The 23,875-nt window shown below is 46.6% G+C and overlaps 1 protein-coding gene across 1 annotated transcript; it reads left to right on the top strand.

Moving 5' to 3' along the window:
* Positions 1-1,803: 1,803 nt before the first annotated feature.
* On the top strand, positions 1,804-16,361 carry LOC119398529 (uncharacterized). The gene is made up of 2 exons (XM_037665372.1): positions 1,804-2,276; positions 16,253-16,361. The coding sequence occupies exons 1-2, from the start codon at positions 1,804-1,806 to the stop codon at positions 16,359-16,361; spliced, it is 582 nt and encodes a 193-aa protein (XP_037521300.1).
* Positions 16,362-23,875: the final 7,514 nt, after the last annotated feature.

The raw sequence follows: 23,875 nt of genomic DNA, 5'->3' as shown, positions 1-23,875 counted from the left end.
GCTAGCGAAGCGGCCGCGAATGCATCATGAGCGTGGCAATTAAATCATGACATACATGACATGCATGTCATGGTTTTCATCTTACCAACTGTTATTCATGTTCTTCATACAGTCACATCGCGCAATACCAATCTTGGTGTACATCAATCTAGTCAAACGGCCGCTAGCCCATCATGAGCGTAGCATGTAAATCAGGTCGTACATGACTTGCATATCATGATTTTCATGCTACCACGTCTCACTTACGGTCGTCATACTGTCGTGTCGCGTAATACCAATTTTGGTGTATATCACGCAAGCGAAACGGACGCGAATGCACCACGAGCGTGGCATGTAAATCATGACATACATGTCATGGATGTCATGGTTTTCATGCTACCATCTGTTATTCATGTTCTTCATAAAGTCACATCGCACAGTACCAATTTTGGTGTATATCAATCTAGCGAAACGGCCGCGAGTGCGCCATGAGCATGGCATGTAAATCATGTAATACATGACATGCATATCATGATTTTCATGTTACCACATGCCAGTTATGTTCGTCATACAGAAATGTCTCGTCATACCAGTTTTCGTACGCATCCCTTCATTTAAACGGCCGCGAGCGCCCCGAGACCATGTCATGTAAATCATGCTGCACATGACATGCGCGTTATGATTTGCATGTTAGGACCTGTCATTATGTTCGTCATGAACTCTTGCCACGCCGGGCCAATTTTGGTATATATGAAACTAAGGGAACGGCCGCAAGAGCCCAAAGGCCGTGGAAAGTAAATCGTGCTGTTCATGACATGCGTGTCATGATTTTCATGATATGACCTGTCATATATGTTCGCGATAAGGCCATGTTATGACACACCAGATTTGGTATACATCCGATTAACGGAACGGCCGAGGGAGCCGAAAGTCCGTGGAATGTAAATCATGCTGTTCATGACATGCGTGTCATGAACAGCGTGATTTTCATGATATGACCTGTCATTTATGTTCGTAATAAGGTCATGTTATGACACACCAATTTTGGTATACATCCGATTAACGAAACGGCCAGGAGAGCACAAAGTCGTAGGCGGCTAGATAGATAGATAGATAGATAGATAGATAGATAGATAGATAGATAGATAGATAGATAGATAGATAGATAGATAGATAGATAGATAGATAGATAGATAGATAGATAGATAGATATGCTCAAAGTCGCAGAAGTTCGCTAAGAAATGCTTCGCATTTAAAAAAACAAAAAATGATTGACCAGCATCTTGTAACCAACCTATTGACAAGGGTTCTCAAAACCGAAGAATCTTCAGTACTCTCTAAAGGCCAAAAATTCAGTGTTACCACGGACAAACCTCCCATTCCGAAGATGGTCGCCGCACTCGAGAAGGGCATCCGAAACCTAGAACCCAGTGTTTGAGATCAAGTGCGACTCAAAGCAATTGGCATTATCAGCTCGACGAAGAACCGCACGAAAGAAAGAAACCTGTCTCCAGGTGAAATGAGCGCACTAAGAAACCTACAAAAAGACACAACCATAGTAATCCTACCTGCAGACAAGGGCAACTCCACCGTTCTCCTGAACACACGCGGCTACGAGGAGAAAGTATCAACGTTGTCAAGCTCTGTAGAGTACGAGAAGCTAAAAAAGGATCCCACCACAGGAACACAAGTACTGAACAAGATGCTAGCAGAAATATTCCGGGACAAACCAAAGTTTTGTTACCTTTACCTCCAACTAATATGCAGAAACGGGTCAGCTCCAGCATTCTACGGCCTCCCGAAATTCACAAATCTGGAGTCCCCATGCGCCCAATAGTAGACTTCTCGCGCTCACCTATGCGATCACTATCCACGTACCTGCACCGGATAATTTCACCCTTGACCGGAAAGACCACGTCTCATGTTCGCAACGCGGATGACTTCGTCGGACTAACATCAAACCTGCGACTGGAGAACGACGAGTGCCTGGTATCGTTTGATGTGGTGTCTCTGTTCACCAGCATACCGATGCAACTGGCAGTCGCCGTGACCCGGGACGCCCTAGAACGCGACAGTGATCTGAACGAGAGAACTCCATTGAGTGTGGACGAAATTTGTCGAATCCTGGAACTCTGCCTATCAAATACGCATTTTTCCTTTAAAGGCGAATACTACAGGCAGACAAGAGGAGCACCAATGGGAGCCTCAATCTCCGTGACCGTGGCCAACATCACCATGGAAAACATCGAAGAGAGAGCACTGAGCACGTTTGCGCAGAAACCAAAAGTGTTCCTCAGGTACGTGGACGATTGTTTCTGCATTATAAAGGCATCACTAGTCACCAACCTACTCAGCCATCTAAACTCCATAGAACCGGACATTCAGTTCACTTGTGAGCGCGAAACAGACGGATCCCTTCCATTCCTTGATTTATTAACCAAGCGAGTGGGAGATTCCCTCAGTTTCTCAGTCTACCGCAAACCCACGCATACAGGCCGCTACCTGCACTTTAATTCAAATCACCCTGCAAGCCACAAAACATCAGTAGTCAACACTTTGATCAGAAGAACGGAAACGCATTGCACGTTAGAATCAGACAGGAGGAAAGAGAGAAACACCGTGTTCAACGAACTACAAAAAAACGGCTACCCGCCCCATTTCATTCGGAAAGCAATCCGGCAGCAAAAAAGAAAAGTACTTCCAACGAATGCCCCAGTGTCGCCGCCTTCCCAGAAGCGAATCTCTCTCCCCTACGTAAAAGGCACCAGTGAAGCCATAAGCAGACTTCTAAAGAAGGAAGGCATAACGGTCGCACACAAGCCAACCAACACAATAAATCTTCTTCTACCGAAACCCAGGGACCTTCCACCAAGAGAGAGAGAGCGCAAGGCGTCGTCTACAAAATCAAGTGTTCCGACTGCCAGGCCGCATACATTGGCGAAACAAAAAACTTGACCGAAAGAATTAAACAGCACAAAAACGACGTCAGGACGTTCTCAAGACAACGGAACCCCCTTGCAGAACACTCAGAAGATGCCGACCACAAGATTGACTTTGAAAAAACCGAAATCCTAGCAACAGAAACTAACCAACAAAAGCGGCTATTACTGGAATCGTGGTTCATCCAGAACACCGAAGGCAACTTGAACCGATGCAAGGGGAACCTGCCGTCAGTATACATTCACGGTCTAACCACAGCAAGAAAACCAATGCAAACAAAGTCGCGAGTGAGCGCATCCGTCCCCGGCCGGCCCCCGCCCATCAATCCCACACGACCGCAGCAACCGCGGCAACCGCAACCCCCTCAACGCTCTCACCACCAAAGAAGACGCGCCTTCCCTCCTTCTCCCCAGCTGGTTCGAAAGAGAAGTTAAGAGTTGCACCTCGACACCGCCGTTGTCACTCCCCCTGAGGAAGGAATCGAGTTGATTCCGAAACGTCGGGAATTAAACCCATTTTTGGTTGGAGCTTTTTGGAAGTCTTAATTAATTAACCCAACCAGACAGGCAAATCTGTCAAAATGTTCAGCTTTAAGTCCATACCTTACCCATTTCTTAGGAGGTATGCTCAACGGATTGCCAAATGTCTAAGCTTGATCTTTAAATCCTCTCTTTCGCACGCTGAGCTTCCCAATGATTGGAAGCACGCCAAGATCACGCCTGTACCGAAAAACTGATGATCACTCGCTTGTATCCTTGCTTAGGCCTATCTCCTTGCTATGTTCTCGCGCCAAAATTATAGAACAGGTAATATTAAAACATCTGACTGTCATTACCGAAAGTAGTAACCTAATTACGCCCCTTCAGCACGGCTTTCCCGAAAGATATTCTACGTTAAGCCAGCTTACGGAGACATTCCATGACCTGGCAGCAGCGATCGATATCAGTGGCGTAGGCAGAAATTATTGTCGGGTGGGGGGGCACCTCCTGTATCCGACATTGGTTCTGGGCAGGGAAGTGGGGTCGAGTGCCATCTTTTGATCTGTATCCCATGGGGAAAAATCATGGGGGGTGGGGCACGGGCCCGGTGTGCCCCCCCCTCCTGGGCTACGCCACTAATCGCTATGAATAGTCAAGTAGATGTTCTATTACTGGATTTCGAAAAAGCTTTCGATCGTGTGATCTCCAGAAATTACTATTTAGACTCGAACCATTGCTGAAGTAGTGAGCAACTGAATTTCGGTTGGAAGTGGTAAAAAAATGACAAATTACTTTCGTGAATAGAAGCTTATCTTTCAATGAGGAGCCGGTGCGTTACAAATGATGGTGCAAGCTCGATCTCCTCACCCGTGAAATCAGGTGTACATCAAGGATCAATCTTGAGGCCGTTGCTTTTCCGGTTATTTATTAACGATATTGTGTTGAACTTGCCCGTAAAAATAGAGTTTTCGCTAACGATTGCGTATTATAGTCAAGAAATTCATTGTTAGACTGATCAAGAAACCTTAAACATGGCATTAGCAACACGTCTAACATGGTGCAGAAAATGGCAGATGAAAAATAATTATAAAAAAAGCAGTGGCCATGAGAGTTACGCGTCAGAAATAGCCGCTTTTGCTTACCTGTCACATCGATGGAAATATTTTATCGGAGGTCACTAAACACAAATATTTAGGACTAATACTCACATCAGACTTAAAGTGGAATGAACACGTTAAATATATTGAAAGAAGGGCAATGAAAATTTTGGTCACCTGCAAAAGAGGCTGGTAAGTGACAAACCGCACACCAAACTTCTCGCATACAATACTTTTATTCGACCAACATTAGAGTACGCAGCTGCCGTGTGGGATGCATTGCCATGTCGAATATTAAGAAACCAGAAATTGTCGAAAGAATATCTGTTTGATTTGTGTTCGATCCGCGAATAAATTACTTCAACTAGGTGTGCACAACCCCGTCTGAGCGCTCGTAGAAGCGCACTTCTATGGTCAATATCTAAGGCTGTCGCTTAGAGAAAATGGTAAAGTATTACTGCGCCGACTCGGAATCATCATTCGCGGTCATACCACGACCAGGTCCTCTCTTCCCATTGGTGTAGCAGTAACCTCTGTACCATGCCACTTCCCGAAAACACCCACCCACTGCATCATTGACCAAGATGGGAAGCTAGAGCCAAAGCTCTTCACAAGCGCTACCTTCCTCGTACTGTAGAAATTTACGCAGACGCGGCCGGCTATGCAGATCATCCCGCATTCGCATTAGCTGTTGTAGACGGATTACAAAACCTGATCATCAGGCCGACGATTCCAAATTTCACGGAATCCCTCCTGGAAGCAGATGAGGGAGTAATTGCATTAAGAATTATTCACTCCTCCACAGAATATATTTTGTTCTCCGATTCTAAAACAGCAATTTTTATTACGTCAATCTCTATATCCACGCTCCGGCTGCTGGAACCATTCAGTCATCTCCTCTGCCTAATCGCGTCATCACCCTCCTTTGAATCCCTGCACATAGTGTACACCCAGTCAACACGGCTGCTCACACCGGAGACCAAGCGCCCGTGAACCGGGCTGAAAGCGACCTGCCTTCCCTTCAGAGTGCCAGGGATCTACTCCTCAGCTGCCACGATGCAACATTGTTTTACGAGAAATTCCCGCGTAACGTACCCCTCACCGCATAAATCTCTGTCCAGACGTGACCAGGTTCCGTGGCGCAGGCTTCAAACGGCCACAGTCTCGACTCCTTTCCATCATTTCCTTCTAACACATGCCGAAACCACTCCTCATTGGGACTTCTGTCCTAGCACCAGAGCCAGTGGCGTAGCCAGGGGTCGGCCCGCCGGGCCCCTGCCAACCTCCTCCCCCCCCCCGCCCGCACAGAAAACTTTTTGCCCTGGTATACAAAGCGCTAAATGACAATCAACCCCATCTGCCTACCCTGCACCCACTTCAGATCACGGAAGTGCCCCCCCCCCCCCGGCAAAAGTTTCTGCCTACATCCTGACCACAGCCGACTTTAATCACGCCTTTTTAAATTGCCTGAGCAAACCGAAGCTCGTGGCAAGGGTCAAAACACCAGGAACGATGGGAGACTGCTCTCCGCAGCACGCAACCGGAGCTATAGCTTCCGATAGTGGGCTGAGCCAGAGGCGTCATTGAAGCACAAAAGTGTCCGGCCATCTAGAGCGGCCTGACGGCCCATGGCCTGTCCTGCTTTCTTCCCCTTTTACCGCTCACATAATTTTTCAGGAATCAATAAACTTATTTAGCTACCGCCCCCTTAGTGTCTCATTTGGGAAGTATCCCGTGGAGCTCCATTCAGCTAGGATCAGAAGTGGCATTAATAACTACCGCATTAGTCATGTCGAATACCAATGACCCACCGTAAACACTACGCCGGTCGAATACTGGTGCGTAAAGGTCAAGCTGACGCATGTCACTTAATTTATGTTCACCTTCTCTTTATTATATTCCGCGACCTTTCTCTTGCTGAGATCGAGTTATCTTCGTATACCAGTCTTTCAAAGGTACGCATTATTATTGATGAGAGGAGCCCAACTTTTAAATCTTCGCGTTCGCGAGTGCTCATTCCATGGCTCGGCCGCCGTTCACTGGCTAGTCCCGCGACAGGATTCCATTAAAATTCCTTTGTGGATATTTGAAGCGTAATAAATTTCGTTACAATTCACAGTGAACGTTTGACTATGCCTGTAAATTTTTTAAGTGACTTTGTTCTTCAGCCGTATAAAACTTAAGGGAACAGAAATCTGGGCGAGTTTGTAAGAATTCATCATAGAGCAGGTAGCGCAAGAAGTACTTGGACACAAGGAAACAACATAAACACCAGACGAAGCGCTATATCTGGTGTTACCGCTCGTCTGGCGTTAATGCTACTCTCTTGTGTCCCGGTAATTTTTGCGCTACCTTCTCTATGATGTATAATAACGTTATAAAATACATTGCCATAAAGATTTCCCACCCGCAATACATGTTCATCTTTCTTGATCTGAGATTGGAGTATCCTGCTCGCCTTAATGCCAACATGGCAGTTATCTCGCCGTTCAAACAGCTAGTACACTAGGTAAAACCTTGAGGTAATGGAAGTTTGCGAAATACTGAAGCGCTTCGTGGATATTTGAGTGGTTATTGACTTTGTCCCTTTGCGTCATCGCAAAATTTCACCGCCATTGTTGCCTCCCTTCATCATTGAGTGGGCACGTCGGCTAGCCGCCTGTCACAGCTACGACTACCCGTTACTTTACTTTATGCAGCTGCTTTTGGTACGGCCGATACTGATGGTCAATGCATCAAGCAAGCGAATGGATCTCATCGAATCTGCACCCATCTATCTCGGTAACAGCGCAGAAGAGGCAGCGCAGGTTCTCAACCTTCGGACGCCTCCGCCGTCATCGAATGACGCCTTTATAAGCAGCCCGGCATCACGGCATTCCTTTAGTGGGCACATTGGCTGGCCGCCTGCCACAGTTATGACCAACCCGTTGCTTTTATTTATGCAGATTGGTAACAAGCACTCCTCTGTCGAACATAGTGGTCCCTGCTTTATCCAGCTAACGTGCCCCACTAGCTTATGCATATGATACCTTTATTTGCGGATTACTGCGTTGTTTCTTCTGAAACTTTGTGGTGATAATGAATCCAACCTATGTGAGTCTACTGAACAATTGTTAACAGAGGTACATTAAGGTGAAAAGACTATGCATAAATGATTTGATGCTATAGAGTCGAAGCTTAAGAAGGTAGAAACATCAGTATCAGCTCTCAAACAACTGAGTACCAAAGTCACCCGTCCCGAAAAAACTATGCAAAGACAAGAAAAAAGGCTGCCGAATTTAGAAGACAGAAGCAGAAGAAGCAATCTTTTGGTTTTTGGGTTTCCTGAGGAATCGGGTGAAACACAAGTATCGCTGGAGATGGCAGTAAATGAAGACTTGTTCAAAGCTAAGCTTGGTGTAGAAGTGAATTCTGTCGAAAGACTACATAGGATTTGGCGCAAGCAAACCGACAAATCTAGACCTGCTATCTTGAAATTTATAGAAGATAGGGAAAAAAGAAACGAGCTGAAGAAATGTTCTAAACTGAAAAAAACGGGTATTTCGGTGTCTGAGGATTTCTCAGCAGCTACCAGGCAAATCCGAAATAACTGATGGGATAGTGCCTCACTATCCCATCAGTAAAGATAAAGGAAGAGATGAAACAAGAGATGAAATTTTTTCGCGATTCACTTGAAAGGGATTTACGGATGAAATCCGTGAGCTAAAAACTGAACAGCGTCAAATGACAGAAAGCCTTGACTTTGCCTTCACTTCACTTGAGCAGTAGCGACGAAAGCTGTGTGCACGGGCTAAACTTTCTGGCACTCTTATCACAGGGCATTTCAAGCAACCGCACCAAAAGCGTCGAAACGGTCCACCGCTTCTCCGAAGCAATCCAGAGTTTGGTACCAGGAGGCGTCATTGTCGGCTGCGCCTGCGCCCTGTCTCAAGGATCAACGTCACGTTGTGCACACTACAAAAGGAGCTGCATGGTCGTCGCAGCTTTCACTTGGCAGTAGCGACGAGAGCTGTGTGCACGGGCTAAACTTTCTGGCACTCTTATCACAGGTTAGTGTTCCAGATATATCGGGTATTTCATTACCTTATTGCATATCCACGCTTCGTCGCTGCTGCCAAACAGTGAATCCGGATTTCTGCCCTGTATGTTTGCCTTGTAAATTCTGCCTTGTATTTTTGTGTGAGCGTTGGGAAATGGCGAAAGACATTGCTAAATTCAAGGATGAAATGAAGGCAGAGCTGCTAAAGATAAAGGAAGAGATGAAACAAGAGATGAAATTTTTTCGCGATTCACTTGAAAGGGATTTACGGATGAAATCCGTGAGCTAAAAACTGAACAGCGTCAAATGACAGAAAGCCTTGACTTTGCCTTCACTTCACTTGAGGAGCAAAAGAAGAAACTGGACGATGTGATTACAAAGAACAGGGATCTTGAAAGTGAAAATGCTGCTCTTCGTGCTGAGTGTAAATGTCTTGAGAGCAGAGGCAGGGATCTTGAAACAAGGCTTGTTCTTGCTGAGCAGTACTCGAGGAAGGCAAACCTCTAAATACAGGGTGTACTAAAACAACACAATGAATCTGTTATTGACATGGTCTCTAAGATTGGAAGTGCCGTAAATGAGCAAATAACTGCAGGTGATATTAAGGTCTGTCATCGGGTGCCGAGCCGAGACAGCGGCAGAAGTAATATCATCGTCCAGTTTAAGTCTCGTGCAAAGCGAGACAGCACAAAGATGTCGGACTGACCAGTGAAAATGCTACCTATGTGAATGAGCATCTTTGCCCAGCCTTAAAGAAACTTCTAGCTCTTGCTGTGAAGAAAAAGTATGAATACAAATGGAAATCTGTCTTGTCATTTAACGGGAAAATCTATGCGAAGCAATCTGACAATACACCCACCGTGCACGTTCCGAATGAGCATGATATTGATAAGGTTTTTTCGGGGTCGGCATTTGCAACTGCGTAGGCGCAGGTGACAGGCTGGGCTGACCACTGCGCCGCATCATCAAAAATGGATAATGACTGCGCATACATAAACTTAGCGTCACCTTCTGCTATTAAGTCTGATTACCCGTCTTGCCAATCAGTTCTGCATATTAACACTCGCTCTGCAATGAATAAAGAGGACGACATTTTGTTTTTTTTAGAGCAACTATCATTCAAAGTGGGTGTTCTTATGCTGTCTGAAACCTGGTATACGAATAATAGTACCAAGTTAAAACTGCCTGGATATGACAGTTGCTTTTCCAATCGATCGGATAAACGTGGAGTGGGTGTTGCGCTTTATGTGACTACAGAGAAGAAATGCCATTTACTTCATGAATACTGCGTGTCAACTGAAGAGTACGAAATGCCCACCGTCTCCGATCAAAATGAAATATTCGCTGTTCTTTATCGCCCACCGGGTGGAAATATTAGGCGTTTTCTAGAATTTTATGAAAGTTTCCTGGACTTCACTTGTAAAAACAACTTTCACTTGACGTGCGGTGGCGACTTTAACATCAATATTCTTGATGACAGCACTACTTCGAGAGAATTTGGTACGTTGCTGTCTTCGAGCGGTTTCAAAAATTTAATTACTACTCCAACTCGCATTACGTGCTGCACATTGTCATGCCTTGACCTTTTAATAATAAATGCAGAAACCAAGACTTACACTGCAGGTACTGTTGCCTCGGACATTAGTGATCACCACCCTGTCTATGCGCTATATGAAAATCAAAGAGGAATTCGAAACCGTGAGGTAGAAACATTCACTGTTCAGCGAATAACAGAAAGTGGGCTGCTTGCCTTTAAAACTGAAATAATGGCCCAAGACTGGTCTTCTGTCTTGGCATTGACGTCCGCCAGTGAGGCATACAATCAGTTCATAGGAAAATATACGAAAGGCATTTGCCTATGAAACAAGTAAAACCACCGAAAAAGGCAAAAAAGCCATGGATAACGAAAGAACACTTGAAAATGATTTCGCGTAAAAATTCGTTGTATCATTCATTTTTGAAGTCTCGTTCGCAAATACAATTAAAGGAATTTAAAGCTTTTCGAAACCAATTAAATTGTGACCTACGGCGTGCCAAACGAGCTTATTACGAGCAACTTTTTATGTCCGCCTCACAGCAACGGCCCGATAAGACATGGGGAATAATAAACGATGTTCTTGGTCATCGTACCAAACAAAATGTTCCAAACAGTATACTTCATGACGGTACTGAATTAAAAGGCGAGGCCCTCGCTAATCACTTTAACCAACATTTCATTAACGCTGCCATTCCTGCTGCCTACCCCACCTGCGCTGCAACGTCGGGAAAAACAAACGCAAGTCTTATTGCCGATAGCATTTATTTCCAGCCTACCGATGAATACGAAGTCTGTACTACATTTCAATCCTTAAAAATACTAAAGCGTTAGACATCAACAACCTGCAACTAGGTCCTATTAAGCACTGTATAACTTCTATTTCTCCTGCTCTTGCTCACATATTTAATTTAGCACTTGAATCGGGCAAATTCGCCCAGGCAATGAAATACGCCAGAGTTTCGGCAATACTAAAAGCAGGTAGCCCTAATTTAAAAATTATACACTGTCGTATGGTCAATTTCTTGGATAAGTTTGGTGTCATAACTAACGCGCAACACGGATTTAGGAAACACAGGCCAACGAAAACAGCACTTCTGTCAATGAAGGAAACGATAATAAGGAACATAGAAAGGAAAGCCTATGCGCTGGCGTTGTTTGTAGATTTTAGTAAGGCATTCGACTGCCTAAGTCATAACATTTTATTAGACAAACTAGAATGTTACGGAGTACGTGGTAGCTGCTTATCACTGTTTGTCTTACTTGAGTGACAGATACCAGTGTATTTACGTGAGCGGTCACACGTCCTCTTTTCTAATAAACAAATTTGGCGTGCCTCAAGGAAGCGTTTTAGGGCCGCTTTTATTTAACATTTACATTAATGACATCGTGAACGTTGATACTAATGCTGAATTTATCATATACGCTGATGACAGCACTGTCATATTATCCGGGAACGACTTGCACAACTTGACAACGGATTGTAATGAACTGCTGAGAAAGTTATCTACCTGGTCTCAGCTAAATCAACTTAGGATCAACGCGAAGAAAACTAAGGTAATTATTTTTCGCTCCAAGAACAAATTGTTTCAATGAAATAATACTATTGCTTTTGAAGGTAAAAAAATCGAAATAGTCGACAGCCACAAAATTCTTGGCGTGCACTTTTTTTCACAGCTCACTTGGGATATGCATGTAAATTACCTATGTGAAAAGCTCTCCTCTGTGACAGGAGTCCTATCACGATGTCGTAGTTTGCTGCCTACAAAGGCCAAAGTACAGATTTACAATGCTTTATTTCATGCCCACTTAAATTATTGCGTCTTAGTGTGGAGTACAACCACTATAACCAACATACGTAGAGTTCTGATGCTACAGAAGAAGGTTATTCGCTACATTGGCAACATAGACTATTATTCTAGCACCAGAGAAGCGTTTCCTAAGTACAATGTTATTAGAATTGACAACCTTTATACTTTTCGTTTATTACATACTGCGCGATATGCTTCTGAATCCCTCAAGAATTACATAAAACAGTTGGCATCTTTAGAACGTCGTAGAATTAATGCGAACACAAGGAACCCTGAGACATGGTCAGTTCCATATTTCAGGACGCACTACAAACATCAATCATTGGCATATAACCTACCATCCACTTTAAATAAATATGAAGATATTCAGATTTTCAGTAAAAAAGGCTTGCGTTTATATTTCGCGCACTTGTAATGTCAGATACTGTGACATTGTGTGTGTGTAATTGCATTGTGTGTAACATGTGTCGTTTCTTCTAACATAGTCATTCTGCTTTCATGAATTTCTTGCTGTGTCATATGGCCAGTGTTTTTGTTTTATTTTGTTCCAAATAGCTAGTATTGCTACAGTAGTTCGGTGTTACTATTCTGTGTTATTCTTATTTCTGTTCATTACTCATGCTATAGCAGTATTTTATTGTATGTAGCATTTTTTTTCTTTTCGCCAGTATTTTCTTTTATGCACATGTATTTATTTTCCCTTTATTTTTCTTCCTGCAGTTCTCGTGCTGGAAATACATGTAAACCGCTGTATATGTATTCATTTTGTACGATATGGTATTCTGTATTGCTTGTTGATTTGCTCGCCATTGCACCGGACTGCTTGTTGTTACTGCCCTGTATAGTCTGGTCGTTGGGTCCCGTCAAGCTACTTATGTAGCTTTTAACCCAACGCAACCATCCAGCATGTATATACTGGAAAATAAAATTGAATTGAATGGAATTGATAACGGGAAAGCGGGAGCGAAGGTGCAACTATCATACGAATAAATACGAATAATAATGAAATCTATAAATGGGACAGTATTGACATGAAGAAGGTTCCTACCAGTTGACGCAGTATCAGGCTGCGTGATAAGCAGTGACCTGAAAGCAAAGAAACTAAACAGTTTTGCTGTCCTAATGTAAATGCCTGTAGCTTGGTTAACAAGGCTGATGATTTAGAAAACGTTGTAATGGTACACAGGTCGCACATGCTAATATTTACAGACTCGTGGTTGCACCGAGACATTGCTGATTATGAACTAACGCCACCAGGTCACAAAATATACCTTAAAAATAGAGACTACCGCGGTGGCGGTGTCATTATATTTCGAGAATCGCTATGTGTGATGCGATTATCCGATAATAAAGGAATGTGTTATGGCAAAAGTTTTTCAGACGAGCTACATATTGCCATTGGGGGCGTTTACCGTCCGCATAATTGGGGTGATGAGTATGTGGAACAATTAAAAGAATTTATTTGTAAGTATAAATCTATTAGTTGCAAAGTCTTAATCGGTGGCGATTTTCATTTTTCAATAGTAAATTGGTCCGAGGAATTTCCACATGTCCTTTCCACTGCATATGTACATTTCCTTGATGTTCTGCTGTTCCACGATTTGACGCAGATTCTAGAAGCGTCCAATAGCATTCAAAACCATTCTAACATCGTTTTAGATCTCTTTCTTGTTAGTGGAAGTTTATATCGCCGCAATGCGGTAGTAGAAATTTACGACAGCATTTTGGACCATAAAATTGTGTCCTTAAGCTGTCAACTAATGCTTCGGTAAAAATCCCGATAAAAATACCAACGTTCTACCCGTGTTTACGCGTGCTAGTGACGTGGACATTATAGACACTTTCGACCATTTTTATTCCTGTTTCCTACCACTTTCCAATGAAAATGAATGCTCTCTTGGCCGATTGTGGTGCTTTTTCAAAGACCTGGTAACAAACGTATTCAAGACTTTGTTCCTCCCAAACGCAAGGTAATAAACCGGTCTAGACCCTGGATAGCGAATGAAATCGTACGCCTGTGTAGTACGCTTAAAAAGGCAAGAAAGCAGCAGATAAAACGACCATCACTGTCTGGATTAGATCGAATATGAGAGATGCGCCATACACTAAAAGGCAGTTTGAAAAACGCAAAAGAAAGATATCAAAGTGAGGTTTTGACAAGCTTTCTCTTTACGTCACCACATACGTTTTGGGGAACATTTCACCCAAAAAAATTCCTGTGTGAAGCTTATCCATTAATGGCGATTTTATAAACGATACGAGGGAAATAGCAGAAGCAATGAATGATAATTTGTGTTCAGTATACACGTGCGATAATGGCCTTGCCCCTGATTTCACTGCCTATACCGTCATAAGCCTATCGATGGTGTCTGTATCACTAAAGAAGGAGCGTTATCGCTACTGCTAAATCTCGATCCACAAAAGTCGCCAGGTATTGACTCCTTACATGACGCATTTCTTGTAAGGTGTGCTCAATGCAGTGCCAAATGTCTAAGCTTGATCTTTAAATCCTCTCTTTCGCGCGCTGAGCTTCTCAATGATTGGAAGCACTCCAAGATCACGCCCGTACCGAAAACTGATGACCACTCGCTTGCATCGTCGTTTAGGCCTATCTCCTTGCTATTTTCTGGTGCCAAAATTCTAGAACAGATAATAATAAAACATCTGACTGTCAGTGTCGAAAGTAGCAACCTAATTACGCCCCTTCAGCACGGCTTTCGCGAAGGAGATTGCTCCCAGAACATGTGCGCCGGACAATTCGGCGCACATGTTCTGGGAGCAATGCAGAATATGAAGAAGAGGATGAAGAGAGAGCGCGCCGGTTTGTGATGATGATTGTTCTCTGTTCGCTCTGCGCGGACTAACAGTCGGCTTAAACAGTTACGCTGCTAAAAGGCGCTGACAAGGCTGTCGAGACCACTCCTGACGAATACGGCACTACACTCACCGCAATATGACACGAGTTTTCAGCGCCGTGCAACGTTGTCGTCGAGCGGCATCGCTTTCACCGCCGTAGGCAACACACTTGCGAATTAGTTCCATGGCATCGTTGCCGCCCTACGGGAGCTAGCGTCACAGTGTTCGTTAGCCTTGCAAGATTATGTTCTGCGGAGTCAATTCATTGACGCCGTAGCTTCCAACGGCGTATGTGAGCGGTTATTGCTGGGCGTTCCACACTTTCGTTCGAGAACTCAGTGCGAATCACACTTGAGTTTGAGCAGATGGCTGAAGAACTAACAGGGTTTGCTGGTTCGGTCGAGCCGGATTCATTGCATCGTCGTCTCATCTACCAAGCCATTGCAAGCAGTGCTGGTGCAATCCTATTCTTGACAACACTAGAATCTTAGGTCGGGGAAAGACAAAAGCGCAAAGGGAAATTTTGGAACCATTCAACATTAAGGAAGGCGGAACGAATATTGTCAGTGACACGTCAGTGCGCCTGTCTGCTAAGACGATGGCCGTTCTGGACGCCGTGATAACTATTTGAGATTTGGTTTTGTTTTATATGACGCGTGGCTGCTTCACGCACGTGCAAAGGTGGTCGCCGGGGGGTATAAGTTTACGTTTCAAGCATTCTGTGATCAGTTGTAAGGGCCGGCCTTTCCCGTCGTGTTCTTTCTCTGTGGTTCGTGTTTCCCGCGGGTTTTTATCCAATTCTAATTGTACACCACTTGTTTCTGCTGGTTGTATCGACTAGTGGCTCACAAAGGACAAGATACGTTGAGCCTTGGATGAAATGGATCTCCTGCGTAATACATTTGTCTTCCTTTATTTGCAATTTACAGTGTACTGCTCCATATGATCACTTTTCTGAAGGCACTGCCACGTTCGACTAGCCGTTTCACATGCCGCTTCCCACAAAACACGTCAAAAGTATAATTCTTTCTTGCTCAACGTGGACATAAGCGAAAACGAATTTGCACCATGTTTATACGAGGTCTGTTAGAAAAGTATCCAACCTTTGGTGGAAGAAAAACAAACTGGCATAATTGGAGCGTTGGAAACCTAATCCCCCTCAAAGTAGTCCCCTTGGGACTCCACACACTTCTCTCAGCGGTGCTGCCATTGTTGGAAGCATTCTGAGAAGGCCTCTTTCGGAATGGAGTTTAGCTCAGCTGTCGTTGCAGCCATAATGTCCTCCCTTGTCTGAAATCGCTCTCCTTTCAATGTCCTCTTGAGTTTGGGAAACAGCCAGAAGTCGCAGGGGGCCATATCAGGAGAGTAAGGAGCCTGTTGAACTACAGGAGTTTGACTTTTCGCCAAAAAAGTCTGAACCAAGTGTGAAGATTGTGCAGGAGTACTCTCGTGATGGATGCGCCAGTTTCCTGTTGATCGCTCTTCATGGCCAAATCTGCATTCATAATGGTGTGCAGAGAAAGTGTTGATGCGCACCTCTTCCGCAGTTTCCCGGATAGTCACACGACGGTCCCGCATCACCACAGCGTTCACTTCGGCAATGGCCTGGTCATCTCGGCATGTTGATGGCCGACCGGAGCGTGGCTCGCTCTCCACTGATGTGTCGCCGTCTTTAACCCTTTCGGCCCTGGCGTCGTCAATTGACGACACCGCACAAAAGTTCCCCTAGCACCTCGGGAACGAAACCAAAACTGTTTATTCGTGGGGTACTAATTTTTCAATGATCCCCACTGCGATCGACACAATTGTGGGATTCTTGTGGGGCCGCGAGCTACAACAAAGAAGAAGCTTGACCGAAGTTGCGGATGACGCCAAAGTGGGTACGCTGAGGCGGGTAGGCGCCATTTTCGGGTCGACGTACCGAAGCTGTTTGAATATAACACTGAAAAATTAGACGTGGTCACATTTTGTGTGCTCTAGTGAGTAGCATGAACAAAGAGGCCATTTTTCTCATTTCGCAACCGCTGAGCCCTGATGACGTAATTTGATGCAATGCCTGTAAATCCGTTAATAGTTGCACCACTGGCTCAATTTTTCGTTTTTGGTCTTTTGAGATCCTAACTATTAAGAAAACACGCACAAAAAGGTATCCGACCAAAATAAAAAATCCAGGGCTGAAAGGGTGAAACCGATTGTACCACTCCTTAATCTGTGTGCGGCTCATAGCATCGTCACCGAAAGCCGTCTTGGTCTTCCCAATGGTTTCCACTTGGCTTTCACCCAGTTTCTGGCAAAATTTGATGCAGTAGCGCTGCTCCAGTCGCTCCGTCATTTTCCTTGCAATGAAAAACCGACGAGAGCACTGCGCACGACCTCACTGAATCGTTGCCTCCCAGCGACTGACGCTATTGGCAGGCGGGAAAAAATTCACGCATGCGCACGAAGGTTCAAGGTCGGCTGATGTAAGCGCGCTTGTTTCAAATCCATCAGGTGCTCGCAAAAAAAAAATAAGGTAGGATACCTTTTTAACAGGCCTCGTAGCCTGGGATTTGATTCTACATATGCAAAAACAGAGCATGAATGACTCCAGAATCAATATATTGTCACGTTATTACGAACGGTACAGAACCTCTGTCTGTCGGGGCACCAGGACGTCGAGCTGCACCGACACAGGAAGCACGACTTCTTCGTCTTTTCCACTTCCTTCTCCTTTTGTCAGTTACAGTGGCACATACACACAGTAGAATAGCGCAATGTCGTCCCATGCTCGTGGCATTACTCCCCTTCCCCAAAAAAACATCGTCCCGCTGTTTAATGGTGAATAAAACAGAAAATAATCGCACACGCACGCACGCACAAATGATGCAGCAGTGTCGAGGTGTTCGAACGATCATCCAAGTAGACTTGACGAATAGTCAACGGGGGTAGTACGGCTTAATCCTCGATACATGCACAATGTCTGCTTGCTTTAAACGACGAGATCGGCGAGCCGTGCTTTCAAGCAGGACTTCGTAGTTGACGTCGCTGAGGCGACGTAGAACTCGATAAGGACCGAAGCAGCGGTGGAGTAATTTTTCTGTGCGGCCCCTTTGGCGAATAGGAATCCACAGCCACACTTGATCACCGGGCTGGTAAATAACCTCGCGATGACGAGAATTGTACCTGCGCGAGTCGATGTGTTGCTGGTTTTGGATTCGCTCGAGTGCAAGCTTGCGAGCTGCGCCTGCGAGCCGGATAAAGTCGTTCGCATCGGTGGTAAACAGCTGTCGGGTAACAGCATGGCATCCAGCATCGTAATTGCTTCTAGGCCGTGAAGCAACCGGAAAGGAGTGAACCCCGTAGTGTCTTGAACCGCAGTGTTATAAGCGAACGTAATGTATGGTAGAACGTCGTCCCAGTTTTTGTGGTCTTGGTGAACGTACATAGAGAGCATGTCAGCGAGGGTCCTGTTTAATCTCTCTGTAAGACGATTGGTTTGTGGATGGTATGCGGTAGTTTTGCGATGAGCGGTTCTGCTAAGCCTCATGACGTCTTGCATCATTTGCGCTGTAAAAGCTGTTCCACGGTCAGTGATGACAACTGCTGGCGCTCCATGGCGGAGGACGATGTTGCTCACGAAGAAGTACGCAATCTCATTGGCAGTGCCTCATTGTAGGGCTTTTGTTTCGCAGTATTTCGTGAAATAGTCAGTAGCGACTACGATCGCGCGGTTGCCGTCATGAGACTTCGGGAAGGGCCCGAGCAAGTCCATGCCTATTTGTTGAAACGGCTCTGCTGGCGGTGCAACAGGCTTCAGGAAACCAGCTGGACGCATAGGTGGGGCTTTACGGCGCTGGCAATGATTACACGTTTTTACGTAATGCTTGACATCCTGAGCGAGCTTTGGCCAGTAGTAGCGCTGACGAATCCGAGCAAGGGTACGCGCGAATCCCATGTGGCCGGACGAAGGCTCATCGTTGCAGGCAAATAAAATGTCGGCACGCAGCACCGATGGAACGACGAGCAGGTGTTCAGTCGCATAAGGTTTGAAGTTCTTTTTGTAGAGGATGTTATTACGGAGACAGAATGATTTTGAACGCGCGAATGCCCGCGGAGGTCTCGAGCTACGGCCTTCAAGGTATTTAATAAGTTGCTGAAGCTCTGAATCGTTCCGTTGTTGTTGGGCCAAGTCATATTCACTGACAGCACAAGGAAAACGGCCTTCGGTATCATCATCGCTTGATGTCGTTGCAAGTGGAGCGCGCGAAAGGCAATCGGCATCAGCGTGTCTCCGGCCAGACTTGTAGACGATTGTTACGTCAAATTCTTGAAGGCGCAAGCTCCATCTCGCGAGACGCCCTCAAGGGTCCTTGAGATTGGCCAGCCAACATAGGGCATGATGGTCTGTGACGACTCTGAACGCACGGCCATATAGATACGGTCGGAACTTTGATATCGCCCAGATAACAGCAAGGCATTCCTTCTCCGTGGTCGAGTAGTTAGCTTCCGCAGATGGCAGAATGCGACTAGCATAGGCGATTGGACGCTCGACGCCATCTTGCCACTGGACGAGCACTGCACCAAGACCGATGTTGCTTGCGTCAGTGTGCAGTTCAGTGGCGGCATCTTCGTCAAAGTGTCTTAGTACGGGCTCGGTCTGGAGGCGCTGCTGAAGCTCGGAAAAAGCGCCTCTTTGCTCGGGACCCCAGATAAAAGGATAATCCTCTTTCGTTAAGCGCGTGAGGGGTTCGGCGATGTTCGCGAAATTCTGCACAAAGCGCCTGTAGTATGCGCAGAGGCCTAAAAATCGGCGCACATCACGTTTGTTGGAAGGTGGGGGAAATGCAGCAACAGCCATTGTCTTGTCTGGGTCTGGCCGAATGCCATCGTGACTGACAAGGTGGCCGAGGAACTTTAGTTCGTCGTAGCCTAAATGGCATTTCTCCGGTTTTAGTGAAAGGCCTGCTTTGCGAATTTCGACAAAGGCGGACTGAAGTCGCTGTAAATGTTGATCGAATGTTTGCGAAAAAACGACGTCGTCTAAATAGAAAAGGCACGACTCCCACTTCAGGCCTGACAGCACGGTATCCATCATCCTTTGGAACGTCGCTGGAGCAGAGCACAGGCCAAAAGGTACCACTTTAAATTCGTAGAGGCCGTCGGGAGTTATGAACGCTGTTTTTTCACGGTCGCGTTCATCGACCTCAATTTGCCAGTAGCCGCTTCGCAAATCCATGGATGAGAAATATCGGTCATGTCGAAGTCGATCCAATGAGTCGTCTATGCGTGGAAGAGGGTAGACGTCTTTCTTCGTCACTGTGTTGAGTTTTCTGTAATCCACGGAAAATCGAAGAGTGCCGTCCTTCTTTTTTACAAGTACGACGGGGGACGCCCATGGACTGGTCGAGGGTTGGATTATGTCATTGTCGAGCATCTGCTTCACTTGAGAACGTATCACCTCTTGTTCTTTTTGCGACACCCGGTAGGCGTGCTGTCGTACCGGTCGTTCGGTAGGGTCCGTTATAATGCCGTGCTTTACGGTTGGGGTCTGCTTGATTTTTGAAGTGGACGCAAAACAGTCACTAAACGTGCGTAACATAGTGCGTAGCTGCTCCTTCTGCACGCATGTGAGCTTCGGATTCACACCGACTGTGCTGGCCACTGCAGTGTCACATTCGGCGGCTGCGGCAATGGGAGCAATCGTAGAAAATGCTTCGTCGCCAATGGCTTCGAAGTGAGCGATTGCTGTTCGCTTTGCCAAGTGTTGGTATTCGCCGCTGAAATTCGTGATCAAGAGCTGGGTGATCCTACGTTTCAGGTGGACGATACCGCGGGTGACGCAGATTTGCCGAGCCAAGAGCACCGACAGATTCGCCTCGGCGATACCAATACTGCTATTATCCCAGTCACTCTCCACAGTTACCAACATACTGGTTCGCGGCGGAAGTGTGATGCAGGGGCGTAGCCAGAAATTTTTTTCGGGGGGGGTTCAACCATACTTTATGTATGTTCGTGCGTGCGTTTGTATGTGTGCGTGCCTATATACGCAAGCAAAACTGAAAAATTTCGGGGGGGGGGGGGTTTGTACCCCCCCACCCCCCCCCTTGGCTACGCCCCTGGTGTGATGGTATCGTCAACAATTCGAAGTGCAGTTTTGTGCGTATTGGTATCTTTTTGTCTGGGTGCATGGTCGTCCTAAAACGTTATAAACAGGTCTCGAAGGTTAATAACGGCTCCGTGCTCGCGGAGGAAGTCCATTCCGAGAATAACTCGTCGAGAGCATTCACGCAACACGACGAAAGAAGCAATGTACGTCGACTCACGGATTTGGAGCCGGGCGGTGCATCTCCCAATTGGTGTCAATAGGTGACCGCCTGCTGTCCGGAGGTTGGGTCCATGTCCCCACGGTGTCGTTACCTTTCTCAGCTGAGCAACGAGGTCAGCGCTGATAACGGAGTAATCGGCGCCCGTGTCTATCCGAGCAGTTACTGGGTGGTTGTCGACAAGAATGGAGATATGAGCAGATGCACGTCTGTCGTCGATGGTATACGTCTGCGAAAGGGAGTCGTCGGACGTCGGCAGGCAGTTCGGAGGAGGGTCTTTTAACGGTCGATCGACAGTGGCCTCACCCCCGGAAGTCGCTGTTCCTAGTTTCCCCGGCGTGGGCTTGGGGACCTAGGCGATCGTCCCGCAACGACGTCGGCAAAGGTCGAGTGTTGGCCAGGTGACCTGGAGCGCCGGGGAGACGGTGAGCGGGATTGGCGTCTCTGAAAGGTGGAGGACTGCTGGCTTGCCAAGTACTCACCGATAGCACGGGGCCGCTCACCATCATGCGGTCGACGAGCATCTGGACGAAAGCCAGGAAGGCCCATGTGTCGGTACGTACACTCGCGGTAGACGTGACCTGGTTCACCACAATGGTAACAAAGGGGCCGATTATCGGGAGCGCGCCACACACTGGATTTCTGAACATTGAGTCGTGGGTTCTCGTAATGCGGTGGGCTTGAGTAGAACGGCGTCGTCTGTTGCGTGGACAGACGGGACGGATAGCCGACTACCGGTGCAGGAGTACGTAACGCCTCCGCGTACGTTACAAGAGGAGCCTCTGCTGGCGGCGGAGCCACAAATGGTTGGATCAGGTGCCGGACCTCTTCGCGGACAACATCCGTTAGAGCAGCCACATGAGGCGCGGGAGACGCTGCGTGCAGTTTTTGCAGCTCTTTGCGTACAATACTGCGCACGAGATCCGTAAGTTCCCTCGCGGTCCTGACGTCAGGTGTTGCCAGGGACGATGACACAGATGATAGATTGCTTGGGCGCTTGTACTGCGACGATCGCTGCCGTAGCATTCGCTCCATTGTCGTGGCTTCGTGGAGGAATTCCGCTACGGCGCTAGGTGGGTTGCGCACGAGTCCCGCGAACAGCTGCTCTTTTACGCCCCGCATAAGTAGGCGCATCTTCTTCTCTTCTGTCATTGACGGATCAGCTCGCCGGCACAGCCGGGACATGTCCTCAAGGAACATGGCAACGCTCTCGTTCGGGCGCTGGTTCCGGGAATTGAGGAGACATTCTGCTTGCTCCTTTCGGTCAGAACTTCGGAAGGTATTCTGAAGCTGAGTGCAGAACTCTGGCCAGGTTGCCATGGTAGCTTCATGGTTTTCAAACCAAGTGCGCGCCGAGTCCTCGAGGTAAAAGTAGACATACCGAAGCTTCCGGTGTTCGTCCCACTCGTTGACGCTGGCGCAACGGTTGTAGTAGTCAAGCCAGTCGTCGACGTCCTCGTAAGTGTCACCATGAAACGGCCGCGGAGTTCGCGGGGCGTTGAAAACCATGGCGAAGGGGGAGTCGATGTCTGTTGATTCTGTGTCCCCGCACTTGCCATACTTCTGTAGAGTTGTGGAAGGGGGCCGAATTCAGGTGGTAGGCCTAGTTGCCGCCGACTAGGCCGTAAGTCAGCTGGTTCTTCCAAGGCGTGACTATTGCCGGGATCTTCCTGCTGATCGCAGTGCATACAACACTACCCCACACCTCCACCAGAAATGTCACGTTATTACGAATCGTACAGAACCTCTGTCTGTCGGGGCACCAGGACGTCGAGCTGAACCGACACAGGAAACACGACTTCTTCGTCTTTTCCAGTTCCTTCTCCTCTTGTCAGTTACAGTGGCACGTACACACAGTAGAATAGCGCAATGTCGTCCCATGCTCGTGGCAATATAATTAATAGACAGTTATATTTTAGCGGGCTTAACGGAATAGCGGGTTTACCGGAATAGCGGGACCGAAATGCGCATGCGCAGTACCGTACGTGACCCGTAGCGTTTACCGTACGCACGCTATTTTTCAGATTTAGCGTTAGTGTGTTTGCGTGGTTAACGTAGTGTACGTAAAACATGGCGGCGGTTTTCGACGCCCGCTTCGAACTGAATTTAGCGTTGATGTGGACGGATCCACTTCTTTCGTAGCAAACGACTGTGCGAAATTGCTTCGCTTGCCTTCAGGTAGCTTCGACGACACGGTATTACGGATAACTTAGCGTAGTTTTAAAGACGATAGTCTTTCTTGGGGAACTTAAACGCAGAAATTTTGGTCTGTCTTTCTGTCTGTCTGTCTTTCTGTTTGTCGGCACGTCCCTCGATTCAGCCACTCGGCCAAAGTTGAATCACTTGCCCAAGGGCCAGCCGTCTTGAACTGGTACGGCTGTTCATACTTGTGAACGTTGTCGATCAAAAAGTAAATATCATGCATGTCTGAGGTGCAACATCACTAGGTAAGTATTAGGTGGCGTGTTCCTTTAATAGAAAATGCATACATACGTAATTTTAAGGACTCTAGTTTCTTAAGCTGCGCTGAAAATGCATAAGAATGGAAGCTTGAGCGAGTTGGTATGCGTTCATCTTTGTTGAAACAGCGCTCACTAGACGACGACGAAGTAAAAGAAGGCACAGGACAGGCGCTGCCTGTCGTGTGCCTTCTTTTACTTCGTCGTCGTCTAGTGAGCGCTGTTTCAACAAAGCTGAAAATGCGACTGCGCTGCAATTTGGCTTCCTCTGTGCCCTTCGCACGAGCTCATTGTTGTGTTTCGGTTTCGGTTCTGTATTGCACTGTACGAATGCCATGGGTTGGTGTTGAAAAACTTTAGTTTTGAGAAGGCCAAGAAG

This window comes from Rhipicephalus sanguineus, chromosome 7, assembly GCF_013339695.2.
Source record: "Rhipicephalus sanguineus isolate Rsan-2018 chromosome 7, BIME_Rsan_1.4, whole genome shotgun sequence".
NCBI lineage: Eukaryota > Metazoa > Arthropoda > Arachnida > Ixodida > Ixodidae > Rhipicephalus > Rhipicephalus sanguineus.
The sequence above is the reverse complement of the archived record's forward strand: the minus strand, read 5'-3'. Positions and strand labels throughout refer to the sequence as shown.